General features: G+C 47.5%; 1 protein-coding gene across 1 annotated transcript in view; it reads right to left on the bottom strand.

Moving 5' to 3' along the window:
- ADD3 (adducin 3) overlaps nucleotides 1-17,824 on the bottom strand; it is a 230,648-nt gene that overhangs the window by 64,206 nt on the left and 148,618 nt on the right. Inside the window, exon 2 of the mRNA XM_082268336.1 lies at nucleotides 3,478-3,702. Coding sequence (XP_082124462.1) covers nucleotides 3,478-3,672 — 195 coding nt within the window. The 5' untranslated portion in view covers nucleotides 3,673-3,702. The remainder of the gene's footprint in view (nucleotides 1-3,477; nucleotides 3,703-17,824) is intronic.

Raw genomic sequence — 17,824 nt, 5'->3', positions numbered from 1 at the left:
ATGCAATCAGTCCGTGGACCAATAAAATGCAATCAATCCGTGGACCAATAAAATGCAATCAATCCGTGGACCAATAAAATGCAATCAATCTGTGGACCAATAAAATGTAATCAATCCGTGGACCAATAAAATGTAATCAATCCGTGGACCAATAAAATGTAATCAATCCGTGGACCAATAAAATGTAATAAATCCGTGGACCAATAAAATGTAATAAATCCGTGGACCAATAAAATGTAATAAATCCGTGGACCAATAAAATGTAATCAATCCGTGGACCAATAAAATGTAATAAATCCGTGGACCAATAAAATGTAATAAATCCGTGGACCAATAAAATGTAATCAATCTTACTTCTTTAGTGCCTGCCTTTACAGCACATTGATAAGAACGATCGCCATTAAAAAAACGATGACCAGTGCTATGATGTGGAACATCATAGCACTGGTGGTGTGTAAATTGCAGTAACCCAGAGCAGCCAATCATAATCTACGGTGTCAACATCAGGCCAGCGTAAGATTGATTTTGATTGGCTGGTGTTGGTAATTGCACTCGACACTTCTCTCCACAACCTTTTTAAAAACCTGAACAGGCCTGTAAACAAAAACATTTCATTTAGTTACATAGTAGGTGAGGTTAAATAAAGACAATAGTCCATCCAGTTCAACCTGTGTAGGTGTGTGTGGCTGTAATCATCTCTCATACCCCTGAATGTCCTGATCCTTGAGATGTACGTCTAAAAGTCGTTTGAAAGTAGCCAAACTTCCCGCAGAAACCACCTCTTGTGGTAGAGAATTCCACAATCTTGTAGCCCTAACAGTTTAAAGAACCCCTTCCGTTGCCTGAGGTTAAAACGCTTCTCCTCTAATCGCATTGTATGCCCTCGAGTCCTCATGCAATCCTTTCAACTGAACAGCTTTTTTTTCTAAGCTGAGATCCCCATTGAGGTATTTATAAATTGCTATCATGTCCCCTCTCAGGAATCAAGCGATTGCAGACGCTCTCCATAATTAAGGTCCTCCAATCCCCTAATTCGTTCTGTTGCCCTTCTCTGGACTCTCTCCTCTTTGATGTGGAAGTTTGGGAAAATTTACAGAAATCTTTATTAGCAGTCGTTCCTTTAGGATTTTTGTACTCCAGGGGACCATTGAGGGACACAGGAAGTCATTTACTGTTGGGTCATACTGCTGCCTATGGGAGAATTTGGACACTGGCAGTAAACAAAAATCTGCAGACCAGCTAAGGATAACCTCTAGAAGTACCAGCAACATGATCATGAACACAGAGGAGGGACTTGTCCAAGAAAAGGATTTTACAGTGAATACAAAAAAATTTTAAATTTACTTTTTTGTCTACCAAGGCGTGCTGGAAGTCAAACAATTTGGATGTCCAAAAGCAGTCCAACTGAGGGATGGGAAGCCAACAACAGGTGCAACAAATTTAACTTGGACCTGCAGCCCAAAAGTTGCTTGAAGAACCAGCATCTAAAAACGGAAACTGGCAGAGGCCAAACCCACTGGCTTGATTGTGAAGCCTGTCAACATGACAAAAGGAGGAGAAAGAGAATCAACGGGATGCCCAAGACCAAGAAGAAATGGCCACCCACCAGACAGCAATGACTCAATATGAAAAGGAGCACCCAACCATAGACCAAGACAAAATGGTCAGCCAACAGAGAGCAATGACTTCTAATAGAAGGGAGCACCCAACCAAAGACCAAGATGAAATGGTCACCCACCAGACAGCAATGACTCATCGTGGAAGGGAGTACCCAACCATAGAACAAGCAAGAGTTGGACAACCTGATCCCACCAAGGGGTGAACCAAAAACGAATTCCTGTTTGGGAGAGAAAGCAACTAACATGGTTAACATCGAAAGGGAACAAGTCTTTGGTAGACACAAATCTGACAATAGACCTAAAACAAGTCCTAAGACAGAAAAGCTAAAACAAAAAAACTTGTATAGAATTTTCTAAGCAGAGTTGAATAAAAGATGTCCATCCTTCTTCGAACACTACCAAAATACTGGGTTGGGTAGAGGAGAGGTTATCTTGAGCTGGCCTAAAGATTTCCAGTTTGCCAGTGTCCAAATCCTCCCATAAGCTTCAGTAAAACCCGAAAGTATACAACTTCCTGTGTCTCTCAATGAATGAGATAGAAATGTATCGACTCCCCAACAATGTAGTGGGTTTAGGTGAATTAGGGCAACACTGATGTAAAGTTAGCCTCCAGAACAATCATTTTTAACCAAAGTTCCATGAAACCCTAGGGTTCCTCCAGCAGTTGGTAGGGGATTATTTTCTGTTGCCGATTGACCTCCCATTGATAGCCATTGCCAGGGATCAAGAACCAAAACCACTAAGTCAATGGCATGGCCCAATTGGCATGGGTTCGGGTAAATTAAGGCTACACTGAAATAATGTTAGTTAGTCTCCAGAACAGTCATTCTCAACCAGAATTCCATGAACCCGTAGAGTTCCCCCAGAGGTTGCTAGAGGTTCCTTAAGCTGTTGATTGACCTCCCATTGATGGTCTCCGCATGGTTCCAGGATCAACACCAACTGGCAAAATCAATGGAATGACCTTATGTGCATGGCTTTTGGTGAATGAAGGGACATTGAGGTAAAAGGTTACCATCCTCAACCAGAGTTCCATGAAACCCTGATGGTTCCAAAATTGGATGAATTAAGGCGAAAGTTATGTAAAGGTTAACTCCAGAACAGATATTCTCAACCAGAGCTCCATGAACCCCTAGAGTTTGCCCAGAAGTTGCTAGGGGTTCCTGTAGCTGTTGCCAATTGACCTCCCATTGATGGTCTCTACATGGTTCCAGGACCAACACCACCTTGCAGAGTCAATGGCATTGCCCCAATGATACTTTTAGCTACCTGAATGGCAACATTCTCTCCACTGACCACCAAAGTAAAGGGTATTTTACCCACTAATCCCAAACACCATGTGAGGACTGGGCCTCGGCTAGCAAGGGTTAATGTCCTGAATATCCCTCCCTGCTCCCCACCCCACATCCCCCCCCCCCCCCCCCCGAGCCTGGACACTCTTGTGATTGTGTAATCAAGCGCACCACTCTGAGCGCAGCTCAAAAGAAAGAATTTGAAAGCCTTGCAAGTCCGCCTGAGCCAGCAGCCGTTCGAGGGTCTGCAGCGGAGGGGCGGCCGGGCGCAGGGTCTGCGTATAATACTTTTCAAAGGGGATTAGATCTTTCAGGAAGGAGAAGTATTAGTGGTCAGGCCAGGGAGCTAGAAATTGTTACTCTGGGATAAAGGAAGGGGGACAGGCCTCTTATCCAACCACTTAATAACAGGACCATAAAAGCAGCTCCGGATATCAACAAAATATCGGAAGCGCTTTGTCCGCAAACTTTCCGAAACAAAAAACAACAAAAGCTCCCGCGCAGTCCCGTGAGACCCCGTAAACCAACAGCTTAGAGTAAGCTGATGCAGCATGCCGGCTACTTACTGGGCTCTTAAGTATCTGCGTCACCCTCTTCTTCTGCTCCATCATGTTGAAGTCCTGCCGGAGGTCCGGAGACATGTTCCTCTCCCGCAGGTAGTTGGGGTCGTTCTCGTCGACGCGGTCGAAGTACCGCTCTTTGTGAGGCATGCTGGGAAGAGGAGGGGCCGTGATCACCCCTGGGCTGGATCCGGCACTCATGGTTCAGCTTGCAGCGGAGCTGGGTCTCACCTTGAAGAGAAGAGGAGGCAGGTCAGCGGGGATGCAGACATACACCTAACCGCAGGCATGCAGAGACCTCAGATGACGGACTGCAGGCATACAGACCTCAGCTTCAGACACATGCCTAAGCACAGACATTTGCAGAAACATACAGACACACACCTGGTCACAGATATTAGATGCAGACACACCTGACTGCAGAAACACGGACAGACATCTGACTGCAGACATGCAGTGATCTCAGACGCAAACAGACATCTGACTGCAGAGTGCAGACCTCAGCTGCAGACACACACTTACCCCCATAGATATTCACTGCAGACACATACCCGACTGCATACATGCAGAGACCTCAGCTGCACTCTCACACCTGGCCACAGATGTTCTATGTAGAATCCCACCTTACTACAGAAATTCAGACATCTGCTGCAGACACACAGAGCCCTATACTGCAGTTACACACCTGACCGCAGAGATTTTAGCCGCAGACACAGAGATACATCTGTTGCAGATATGCAGAAACATCCGCTGCAGACACACACCTGACCGCAGACATGCAGAAGCATCCCCTGCAGACACACAACTGACCGCAGACATGCAGAAGCATCCGCTGCAGACACACACCTGACCGCAGACATGCAAACATCAGCTGCAGACACACACCTGACCGCAGACATGCAAACATCAGCTGCAGACACACACCTGACCGCAGACATGCAGAAGCATCCGCTACAGACACACAACTGACCGCAGAAATGCAATTGGCTGCAGACACACAACTGACCACAGACATGCAAACATCAGCTGCAGACACACACCTGACCGCAGACATGCAGAAGCATCCGCTACAGACACACAACTGACCGCAGACATGCAATCAGCTGCAGACACACAACTGACCGCAGACATGCAATCAGCTGCAGACACACAACTGACCGCAGACATGCAATCAGCTGCAGACACACAACTGACCGCAGACATGCAATCAGCTTGCAGACACACACCTGACCGCAGACATGCAGAAACATCAGCTGCAGACACACACCTGACTGCAGACATGCAAACATCAGCTGCAGACACGCACCTGACTGCAGACATGCAAACATCAGCTGCAGACACACACCTGACCGCAGACATGCAAACATCAGCTGCAGACACACACTGGACTGCAGACATGCAAACATCAGCTGCAGACACGCACCTGACTGCAGACATGCAAACATCAGCTGCAGACACGCACCTGACTGCAGACATGCAAACATCAGCTGCAGACACACACCGTACTGCAGACATGCAAACATCAGCTGCAGACACACACCGTACTGCAGACATGCAAACATCAGCTGCAGACACACACCGTACTGCAGACATGCAAACATCAGCTGCAGACACACACCATACTGCAGACATGCAAACATCAGCTGCAGACACGCACCGTACTGCAGACATGCAAACATCAGCTGCAGACACGCACCGTACTGCAGACATGCAAACATCAGCTGCAGACACGCACCGGACTGCAGACATGCAGAAATATCAGCTGCAGACACACACCTGACTAGACACTCAGAAACTACCCCGGGAGACACACGACTGTAAAGACACACCTGACCGCAGAAACATCCACTGCAGTCACACCTGACTACAGACCTGCAGACACATACCTGACCGCAGACATCAGATGCAGACACACACCTGACCGCAGACATCAGATGCAGACACACACCTGACCATAGACATCAGATGCAGACACACACCTGACCGCAGACATCAGATGCAGACACACAGACATATTGACATGGACATGTGTTGACAATCAAGATAAATGGCACCCTAAAAGCACTTGGTATCATGCATTACTATGCGTTGCTGTAAAACACAACTTGTAAGGCCTAAAAGATCTTGAGAGTTTCTTTTGCATGTTCTTATCCAAGGTAAGAACCACCCCCCTCTCTTTCTTGCTCCCTTATTAGGAAATAACCGTAATTTCCCCAATGGGGGGTCACAGAGAAAAATGTGTAAATCTGCTCCACTTTATCCAGAGAATTTGGTTTTTAGGTGAACCTGTCCAGGGGACACATATGAGCCATAAGGTGCCAAAAGTACAACTTTACTGGGACACCCAGTCCCATGAGCACCTGAAATATTTGTATACACAGATGTTCAAAAATGTGTGCCCATCCCCCTACGACAATGATCAGATGCCAAGCCGTGCAGCGCTGGAAGGGCTTGGCCCAGGATTCCCATATTAGGAAGCTCATGCTTATTGGGGGGGTTCTGGTGGCATCACTGGGGGGTCACAATCTCATTATATAGGTAAGTCGCGGCATATTTTGGTGCTAGCATTAGTATAGAGCAGGGATCCTCAAACTACGGCCCTCCAGCTGTTGCGGAACTACATATCCCATGAGGCATTGTATACCTCTGACATTCACAGACATGACTAAGCATGGTGGGAATTGTAGTTCCTGAACAACTGGAGGGCCATAGTTTGAACACCCCTGGTATAGAGGGTAGGTAGGTAAACTTACTTTTAGGACAGGTGTAGGAAAACTTGAACTGCAGCTGTTATAGAACTACAAGTCCCATGAGGCATTGCAGGACTAGCAGTCCTAGGCATGATTCCCAGAGGCATGATGGGATTTGTAGTCTGGCCCCAGCTGGGGTGCCAAGGTAGCTGACCCCAGTTTTAGGGTCTAGTATTACCGCAGCAAGCTTTCTGTTAATAGATTTGCTTTTCTTTACCCCCAACACAGACAACGTTCTCAAATGACACCCATTTTATGTTCTATGGTCAGCAACGACATTTTATTCACGCGCTCAGCGACAACAGCAATAAAAATAAAATAAAAATAAAAACGTGAGGATAATCTCCCCAGCAGCCACCACAACCCAGTCAGTGTAAAGCTTTCGCCGACTTTCCATTTATAAACATGCTATAAAGAGAATGTAGCGGGCCACTCAAGGTCACGGAGGGAAGACGATAGGACGAGCTGCCCGGGGCCGTATACGTGCGCGACGCACACAGTGACCGCTCATTGACAGATCGTCCCGAGGATCCCAAAGGACAGATGGCACGGCCCTCCCGCCCCAGGAATGAGCCTGAGATTTGTTGTGAAATCTGATCGGGTCACATGGCAAAGATGCCAGATTAACTGACAAGGAGCATTTTGTGACGTGTGCGCAACACAACCCATCCTTGTGTAAACGCATCGCCCACGGTCTTTGGCTGACACACTGCGGCTTTGTGTATGCAAATAAACAACTTCTGATAGCAAAGCATACCACCTAAATACATTTAGAATTTGCCACATGCATGGCACAGCATTGAGACGCAATCCGATTGGGCCAGCCACAAACTATGTGCGGTTGCATCACCTGGACGGACATTTTAGTCCCCATTCACATTTGTGAGTGCAGGCAGGAGATTTTAGAGACAGCTATTTTGTGTAATTCTATAGATGCTTCTTGTGCCTTTGGACCTGGAAGCAGAACTGCGCATTTTTTACACCATGACTTTTAAATGAGATGTTTTTCAGGTGCTCCCATTAAAGAGGTTGTAAACTCAGTTACATTTTTTTTTTACAAGCTGTAAGAGAAACACATAATGAGCTAGTATGCATCACATACTAGCTCAGTATGAAATACTTACCTTAGAACGAGCCCCCGCCGTGCCGCCCGCTTACCTCTATGACGGACGATATGTCCAGTCGCCCGTCTTCCGGGATCGCTGCATCCGGCCATCTGATGGGCCGGAGCCGCGGTGACGTCACTCCCACGGGAGCCGACGGTCACGGCATGAGGCTTTGAAGGAATGGAACCAGCGGCCGTTCCTTCAGAGCGCATGCGCCAGTGACGTCACTGGCTGCATGTAAGGTAAATATCTCCTAAACGGTTCATATTTAGGAGATATTTACAGTACCTATAGGTAAGCCTTATCATAGGCTTACCTATAGGTAAAAGTGTCAGAGGAGGGTTTACTTCCACTTTAACCGCTTTAGGACCGCCCATAGCGTATTTACTGCTACAAAGGCGGCTCTCCTGCACAGGATCGCATGAATATACGTGATTCTGCACTTCCACCTGCAGAACTTACTCACAGCAGAAGCTGATCTGTGGGTGCCAAGCACTGGATGTCCTCTGGCACCCGTCGTCGATCATCAGAAAAACACACAGAAGAAGCTCTGCCTAGGTAAACAAGGCAGATCTCCATTCTGACAGGGGGGGGGGGGATGGATTTTGTGTCTCTGGAATAAAACTAATCTCTTCCCCTAGCAAACGCACCTAACGCAGTACACAAAGACAGGCTAGGCACACGATCACCCTTCCTAGAGGTTTAACCCCTTTCCAGCCAGTGTCATTAATACAGTGACAGTGCATATTTTTAGCATTGATCGCTGTGGACAATCTGCATATTTTTGACATTGATCACTGTGGACAATCTGCATATTTTTGGCATTGATCACTGTGGACAACGGCGGTGGACAATCAGACACTGCGATAAGATTTAGGTGCAGGGAAAAAAAGGGTCCTACGACATTTTGGTGCCAATGTGATGCAATTTGAGCCATACAAAATATATGGCTCAAATTGCATTGCACAGACATCACATGTGATGTGCACAGGAATGCGGTGCGTTTTTGGTGCAAATCACATGCGGTGTTCAGCATGCACCAGTGTGACCCCAGGCTATGTTCCATGAATGACACCTCCAAACAGAACCCAGGCTTAAAAAGAGCAATAGAATAAAAAATCAAATAACGCCAGTTAGCAGCGTTTTTTGGCATTTATCAGCGTTTGACGACGTCTTTTGATGACGAAACGTTGGCGACTCCAGACGCAACGTCCACACGCCCCCTGGAAGTAGCCGGCTTTTTCTGTGACATATTGTTTGCTGCCTGGGATATCTGCGGGACGCCGCACCTTTACCCTATGTTCAGCTTCTGATATGCCTGTTATCATCCGTTATATTGGGAGTATGTTTCTTTAATAAATTATTGTTTAAAGTTTTACGGGATTACGCTATGGGCCTCGTTTTTCTTCTCCACATATTCACTTATGGCTGATGGAGTTTACTGAGGAGTGTTAAGCTTAAACATCCCCTAATTAAACTGATTCCACCATACATCTGGAGAGGCGGTTCCTCCTATTCGGAAAAGTAACTACGGAGTTCTGGAATACTTGTCTAAACATCTGACCATATTGGTTTGATTATTAGCCGGGAGAGGCTGACTCATTCATTTGAGCAGCCACGGAAATTCGGTAAGCTGCTTACTATATCTGATCACAGAGGTGTCCCCCTCCTTCACTTATCCTTGGTGTCACGGGAAAGAATTCCCTCCCTGGAATATCCTGCATGCAGATTTACCTTTACCCTACACTATTTTTTGTGGGACTCATTTATTTGGACACTACCCATTCTTTTCATAATTTTTGTGAATATTGGTACCTTTAGCGCTGCACTTTTGTATTATATAATCGGACACTGCGATAAGATTTAGGTGCAGGGAAAAAAGGGTCCTACGACATTTTGGTGCCAATGTGATGCAATTTGAGCCATACAAAAATATATGGCTCAAATTGCATGGCACAGACATCACATGTGATGTGCACAGGAATGCCGTGCGTTTTTGGTGCAAATCACATGCGGTGTTCAGCATGCACCAGTGTGACCCCAGGCTATGTTCCATGAACGACACCTCCAAACAGAACCCAGGCTTAAAAAGAGCAATGGAATAAAATAAAACATCAAATAACGCCAGTTAGCAGCGTTTTTTGGCATTTATCAGCGTTTGACGTTCAAGCATTTTTACAGCTAAAAAACGCCACTCAAAACACACTAGTTTTTGGGGGTATTTTTACAGCCAGAAACTGCCCCTGCCAAAAACTGCTGATAACAGCCTATGTGTGCATGGAGACATAGGAGAACATGCTGGGTGGGGGGGTTTATTGGCTGTAGAAAAAAACGTCTGACGCCAAAAACATCCGCTGTAAAAACATCCTGTGTGCATTAGGCCTAAATGGGAACACAAAGCACTGGATAGTTGAGTGCGACGCACTGCAGCGCACCCACTATGCACATACCTTCCACTATGGTGCACTGCATTGCTGAAAAAAGGGGTCACATACCTATTGCCATCCGTAGTGGAGTGCTGGCAGTCCATTAGGGTCCTTCTTACACTTCAATGATCTCCTGCGGTGTGTTAATGCACAGATGTTAACATGTATAATGTGTGTTGCATTAAGGGAGTGGTTGTCATTTCATCAGCTAATGGGGGCCTCAAATGCGGCCTCTGACACCACCCAAGGGGCCGCACATAATGATCAGTATACGTAATGCTGGAGATGACTGTCAGAGACTGCAAAGCTAATAGAGGAAATGAGGGTCAGAGAGTGAGGACCGGATACATTGCTGGCTGGGAAATGCTGCAGGAGACAATACAAAACTGGGACCATGTTACATGAGGCTGGTAGAGATCCATGTTATTACCTCAATCAATGTTCCCTCTACAGAATGCGGAGATCTGAGGGCCGCACATCATATACCCAGAGGCCGCATGTTGGGCACCAGGGCATTAAAATGATCATAAGGGCTGAATGTTGTTTTTACCTTTGTGCGTTCTATACATGAAGGTAAAAGACTATCCGTGTGCTGCCCCCCTCCCGCCCTTCTCTAAGACGGCATTCACACCTCGGTGGTTTCAATTGCGGGCAGATTGCCACGATTCTGCCCGCAATTTCAAAGCGCAGGTGTGTGAATGACAAATCGCAGAACGCACATTTGAGATGCCATTCACCTGCATCGCATGAAGCTGGGCACCCCAAAAAAGTTATTAACCGCTTGCTGACCGGCTCAGCCACCTATTTTTACCGCCCATCTAAAAAGAGATCTAAGGCAGGCCAGCCATTATGAATGGGCTGCCAATGTACCAAAAAGAACAAAAATGGGCATGATTACGGTATGGTGCATTGGGGTGCCATTCACAATTACTGGCACCCCAACACAATGCACATAGGGCAGGTGCATTGCTATGGGTAAGGTAAAGCACATTAAGGCCCCTTTCACACAGGCGGACCGTTCAGATCCGCCTGTCCGTTTTTTTGGCGGATCTGAACGGTCCCCCCATGCATCTCTATGGGGGATCGGATGTCAGCGGAGACATGTCCGCTGACATCCGATCCGTCAAATCTGGACGGATGGAAACCCTATTTTCCATCGATCCAGCGGATCTCCAGCGGATCGGATGAGAAGAGACAGATGGTCCGTTCCCATCCGATTTCCCCCATAGAGATGCATGGGGAACTGACATGCAGCTCAAGAAAGCACATGTACAGGCCCCTCTGTAGTTTGCTAATGAACATCTGAATGATTCAGGAGAACTGGGTGAAAGTGTTACAGTCAGATTAAGACCAAAATTAAGCGCTTTGGCATCAACCCAACTCGCTGTGTTTGGAGGCGGTGGAAGAGGAATGCTGCTTTTGACCCCAAGAACACCATCCCCACCATCAAACATGGGAGGTGGAAACATGCTTTGGGGGTGTTTTTCTGCTAAGGGGACAGGACAACTTCACCGCATCAAAAGGGACGATGGACGGGGCCATGTATCGCCAAATCTTGGGTGAGAACCTCCTTCTCTCAAGCCAGGGCATTAAAAATGGGTCATGGATGGGTATCCCAGCATGACATAGACCCAAAGCACACGGCCAAGGCAACAAAGGAGTGGCTCAAGAAGAAGCATATTAAGGTCTAGAGTGGCCTAGCCAGTCTCCAGACCTTAATCCTATAGAAATAATGTGGTGTGGAGGGAGCTGAAGCTTCGAGTTACCAAATGTCAGCCTCGAAACCTTAAAGTGGAGTTCCACCCATTTTTAATAAATTGGATTACATAGATGTATGTAATCCCCTTTAAAACGACTTTTACCAATGGAAAGTTTTTTTTTTTTTTTTGCTAGTAAATACCTTATTTTCTCTTTATTTATCCTCTTCTCACTTCCGGGTCCGGTCGGCGATTACGTCATTCCGCGATTCGCAGTGTGTGCTGGGATGTATTTCAGGGCATGAAATCTCGCATTATTACACAGGAGATGAGCTGCACTGCGTGCTCTGCCCCACCTCCGCCCCACCTCCACCCCGCCTCCTCTCAGTGAGCTCAGTGAGGATATAATGCTTTCAGTCCTCGCTCACTGAGAGGAGGCAGGGCGGAGCACGGCCTCAATACACTACATACATACAGCTCACTGAGAGGAGGCGGAGCACGGCCTCAATACACTACATACATACAGCTCACTAAGAGGAGGCGGGGCACGGCCTCAATACACTACATACATACAGCTCACTGAGAGGAGGCGGGGTGGAGCACAGCCTCAATACACTAAATCAGTGGTTCTTAACCTGGGTTCGATCGAACCCCAGGGGTTCGGTGAGTCAGTCTCGCGGGTTCGGCGGAGGTCAAGACACATCCCCGACTCAAATGATTTGTGATGACACGCCCCGCTCATTCGCTGCAGGTGATCACGCAACATCGCTTGGCCTATCTGTGCTGCAGGGAATTTGGCACGCCCAGTAGTCGAATTGTACAGTATGGATTCACATGTATAACGGAACGTGTTGGGAGTCAGCGTCCTAACTGCATGATTTGCAATGCCAAGTTGAGCAATTCTAGTCTAGCACCGGCAAAACTAAGAGAACACTTCCTTAAGCTGCATGGAGATGGAAAATACAAGAACACAACGCTCGCTGAATTCAAGGTGAGGAGAGCCAGATTCGATGAAAAGGCTAGTCTGCCTGTTCTCGGCTTTGTACCCATCAACAAACCGATCCTCATAGCATCGTACGAAGTTGCTTACCTGATTGCAAAGCAGGGCAAACCACACACCATTGGTGAAAACACTCATAAAACCAGCTGTGTTGAAGAAGGCGAATATCATGCTGGGAAAAAGCAGCTGAAGTTAAGTTATCCCAAATTTATTATATTTTTGTTTTGTTGTGAAAATCATGTTTTAATGGTTTTGTTCTTTAACCACTTAAGCCCCAGCCCTATTTCGGACACTTTTTGTTTACAAGTTAAAACCAGTATTTTTTCCTAGAAAACTACTTAGAACCCCCAAACATTATATATATTTTTTTAGCAAAGACTCTGGAGAATAAAATGTCGGTCATTGCAAAATTTTTTGTCACGTGGTATTTGCGCAGCGTTCTTTAAAATGCCATTTTTTGGGAAAAAAATTGAAAAATCACATTTCACTGCAGTTAAAAAATACTAAACAGTAAAGTTAGCCCATTTTTCATGTATATTGTGAAAGATGTCACGCCGAGTAAAGAGATACCCAACATGTTACAGTTTAAAATTGCGCCCCCCCCGTGGGATGGCGACAAACTACGGTCAATAGAGATCTCAATCTGCGACGCTTTAAATTTATTTAACGGTTACCAGTTTAGAGTTAGAGTGTAGCTCTTTTTTTTTAAATTATTGCCCATGCTCTGGTGATCACGGCGATACCTCACATGTGTGGTTTGAACAGCGATTTCATTTGCAGGTCGACTTGCGTATACGTTTTTTTTTGTGCGCGAGCTAACGGTGACGGGGGCGGCTAAATTGTTTTTTTTTTTTCCCTATTTATTTTTTCTTTTTTTTAACTTTATTACAGGTTTTTTTTAAAAAAAAAAAATCTGATCACTTTTATTGCTGTCACAAGCAATGTAAACATCCCTTGTGACACCAATATGTAGTGACAGGTACACTTTATGGAGGGATCGAGGGTCTAAAAGACCCTAGACACCTCCACTACACTTCCCTGTATGCAAAACGCCAAAAACGGCATTTTTGCATACAGCCGTTTTTCAAATCTGCCGTCTTTTGCAGCACAGTAACCCGGAAGTGACGTCATGGACGCCGCCTCCGGGTTACGTCATCGGAGACCCGATCAATGCCGTTTCCGGCATTCATCGGGACTCCATCCAGACGGCGGACGTCCCACCGGGAGCCCCGAGCAAAGCCACGGAAGGCGGCGGGGGGGGGGGGGGGGGGTCGGGGGTACGGACGTTCCCTCCCGCCCCCCCGGGTAACGATCGAGTGGCTCCCGAGCCGCATCGGTCATTACCGACGGAAAGCCGACCGTCGGCTTCAAACCACGGTACCGGGATGATGTCTCTAGCTAGAGGCATCATCCCGGTATAAGCCCGCAAAGTTTACCGACTTAGCCCTACGTCGATATGCGGTAAGTGGTTAATGGTTTTGTTCATTTTGTGCACCTATGTATAAATATATACCTAAATATATACCTATGTTTTGAATTTGAAAAAATCATATTTTATTTTTCCAATTAAGAAGGGTTCGGTGAATGCGCATATGAAACTAGTGGGGTTCAGTAGCTCCAACGAGGTTAAGAACCACTGCACTAAATACATACAGCTCACTGAGAGGAGGCGGGGCGGAGGCGGGGCAGAGCACGCAGTACAGCTCATCTCCTGTGAAAATAATGCGAGATTTCATGCCCTGAGATACATCCCAGCACACACTGCGAATCGCCGAATGACGTAATCGCCAACCGGACCCGGAAGTGAGAAGAGGATAAATAAAGCAGAAAATAAGGTATTTACTAGCAAAAAAAAAAAAAACTTTCCATTGGTAAAAGGCGTTTTAAAGAGGATTACATACATCTAAAGTGCCTAAAATAGGTGGAACTCCACTTTAATGACTTGGAGAGGATCTGCAAAGAGGAGTGGGGCAAAATCCGTCCTGAGATGTGTGCAAACCTTGTGGCCAACTACAAGAAAGGTCTGACCTCTGATTGCTAACAAGTGTTTTGCCACTAAGTACTAAGTCATGTTATTGTGAAGGGGTCAAATACTTATTTCACTCATTAAATGCAAATCAATTTATAACTTTTTTGAAATGCGTTTATCTGGATATTGTTGTTGTTATTCTGTCTCTCACTTAAAATAAACCTACTATTAAAATTATAGATTGATCATTTCTTTGTTAGTGAGAAAACGTACAAAATCAGCAGGGGATTAAATACTTTTTTCCCTTACTAAGTGTGAATAGGCCCTGAAAGTTTAAAGGTCTAAACTACAGAATTCTGCAGTCTGATGATGTGAAACCTCCACAAGGCTCCCAAGTAGGCAGAGACCACGCGATCGATCTAGGCCAGAGACCACGCGATCGATCTAGGCCAGAGACCACGCGATCGATCTAGGCCAGAGACCACGCGATCGATCTAGGCCAGAGACCACGCGATCGATCTAGGCCAGAGACCACGCGATCGATCTAGGCCAGAGACCACGCGATCGATCTAGGCCAGAGACCACGCGATCGATCTAGGCCAGAGACCACGCGATCGATCTAGGCCAGAGACCACGCGATCGATCTAGGCCAGAGACCACGCGATCGATCTAGGCCAGAGACCACGCGATCGATCTAGGCCAGAGACCACGCGATCGATCTAGGTCAGAGACAACGCGATCTAGGTCAGAGACCATGCGATCTAGGCCTAGGCTTTAGAGTGGGTTTTCTATTCATAAGCACCTTATTTTACTTGTAGTATTATTATTAGGCAGAGCCGATGCGATTCCGTTGGATCTGAGAAAAGAAGTGAATATTCAGGAGGGACGGAGTGTAACAATGTAGAATGCTTATTCATCTACTGAGCTCACAGATAACGGCGGGAGGAAGGTCGCTGTCATGTGCAGATGGTGTGAGAACAATGGAAAAGGAAGCAGACAAGAAAAGTAAATAAAACACTCCGCGATTGGGGCCAGTGATGGAAATACTGGAGTATAGGGGAAGTGGGCGGAGCAAACTTAAGTAACCGCGTCACTCAGAGGCTAAAAATGAACCAACGTTCTGAGGGCAGCATGGCTTCAAGGACACACACTCAGGGGACAGACTGAATCCTAAAATAACTTTGTAACTAAAGCCAACTCTTAGTTTTCTATAGAGTAGGGAAGGGTTAGAACCCCCGTCAGGTCTTCTTGATGCATCATGTGGAGGAGATTCATCCTCTCCATTTCTCCTGGTGACCGTTGTCAGAGAAAGTGATGGGAAATCCACAGGAGAGAGAAGGGGGGAGAAAGTTATGGGGCGGAGAGGGGAGGGGAAAGACAGCATGAGGAAAAGAGACAGCGCGTTCGCAAAATGGGGGGGCGGAGAGAGAGCATGCGCAACAGGTGGGGGGGAGAGAGAAAGGCAGAGCACGCAACGGGTGGGGGAGAGTGTGAATGGGGCAGAGCACGCAACGGGTGGGGGAGAGGGAGAGACAGAGCACACAACAGGTGGGGGAGAGGGAGAGACAGAGCACACAACAGGCGGGGAGAGTGAGACAGAGCACACAACAGGCGGGGAGAGTGAGAGACAGAGCACACAACAGGCGGGGAGAGTGAGAGACAGAGCACACAACAGGCGGGGGAGAGGGAGAGACAGAGCACACAACAGGCGGGGGAGAGGGAGAGACAGAGCACACAACAGGCGGGGAGAAGGAGAGACAGAGCACACAACAGGCGGGGAGAAGGAGAGACAGAGCACACAACAGGCGGGGAGAAGGAGAGACAGAGCACACAACAGGCGGGGAGAAGGAGAGACAGAGCACACAACAGGCGGGGAGAAGGAGAGAGAGCACACAACAGGCGGGGAGAAGGAGAGACAGAGCACACAACAGGCGGGGAGAAGGAGAGACAGAGCACACAACAGGCGGGGAGAAGGAGAGACAGAGCACACAACAGGCGGGGAGAAGGAGAGACAGAGCACACAACAGGCGGGGAGAAGGAGAGACAGAGCACACAACAGGCGGGGAGAAGGAGAGACAGAGCACACAACAGGCGGGGAGAAGGAGAGACAGAGCACACAACAGGCGGGGAGAAGGAGAGACAGAGCACACAACAGGCGGGGAGAAGGAGAGACAGAGCACACAACAGGCGGGGAGAAGGAGAGACAGAGCACACAACAGGCGGGGAGAAGGAGAGACAGAGCACACAACAGGCGGGGAGAAGGAGAGACAGAGCACACAACAGGCGGGGAGAAGGAGAGACAGAGCACACAACAGGCGGGGAGAAGGAGAGACAGAGCACACAACAGGCGGGGAGAAGGAGAGACAGAGCACACAACAGGCGGGGAGAAGGAGAGACAGAGCACACAACAGGCGGGGAGAAGGAGAGACAGAGCACACAACAGGCGGGGAGAAGGAGAGACAGAGCACACAACAGGCGGGGAGAAGGAGAGACAGAGCACATGTAACGGGTAGGCAGAGAGAAAGACAGAGCAAGTCCAACAGGCAGAGTAAACGCACAACGTGAGGGGGTTAGGAGAGGTAAGGAAAGGGCGCAACAGGTAAGGAAAGGGCGCAACAGGTAAGGAAAGGGCGCAACAGGTAAGGAAAGGGCGCAACAGGTAAGGAAAGGGCGCAACAGGTAAGGAAAGGGCGCAACAGGTAAGGAAAGGGCGCAACAGGTAAGGAAAGGGCGCAACAGGTAAGGAAAGAGCGCAACAGGTAAGGAAAGAGCGCAACAGGTAAGGAAAGAGCAGGAGGTGTCTTACAGCTACAGAGAAGAGAAATTAGGTGGGGGGATTGGGGTTGGTGAGAAAGAGAGAGTAAGATGTAAAGAGGTAGGTGCACTCCCATCTACTTCTCCAGGAGTTTGCTGGATTTGAGCCTGTGCAGACCTGACAGGGTCTCTTCATAGCCCAGAGGAGGCCTGGTACCCCTCCTGATCTCACCGTCACCCTTTAGGATTTCCCAACCTTCTATTCACCTTAACATGCACAGGGATGATGTAATACGAAGTCAATGCAGGAATCCAGCGAGTAGAAATGTTCTGGTGTCCATCACATGGCAGACACATGGACCCTATGAGGAGGAAAACACAAACAAGAGAGGACAATTCTGCTGAGGAGAAAACACATGATGATATGGATGAGGCATCCAGAGGTCATCACCATCAGATGACAGAAACGGAACAAAGGAAGGAAGACGTAATGGTTGCCAGTGGCAGCCGGTGTTGTGGTAAATAAAACGACCATAAAAACCGCGACAATGTCACCATTATCTCTGCTATGAGGGCAGATAAACACGGACAACTCCTCATCTTAAAAAGGGAACCAAAGTCATTCACTTCCACCACAGCCTTCAGCTTCTG

Source organism: Pelophylax lessonae (assembly GCF_965119305.1).
Source record: "Pelophylax lessonae genome assembly, chromosome: 9".
Classification (NCBI taxonomy): domain Eukaryota; kingdom Metazoa; phylum Chordata; class Amphibia; order Anura; family Ranidae; genus Pelophylax; species Pelophylax lessonae.
This window is presented reverse-complemented; position numbering and strand designations above follow the sequence as displayed.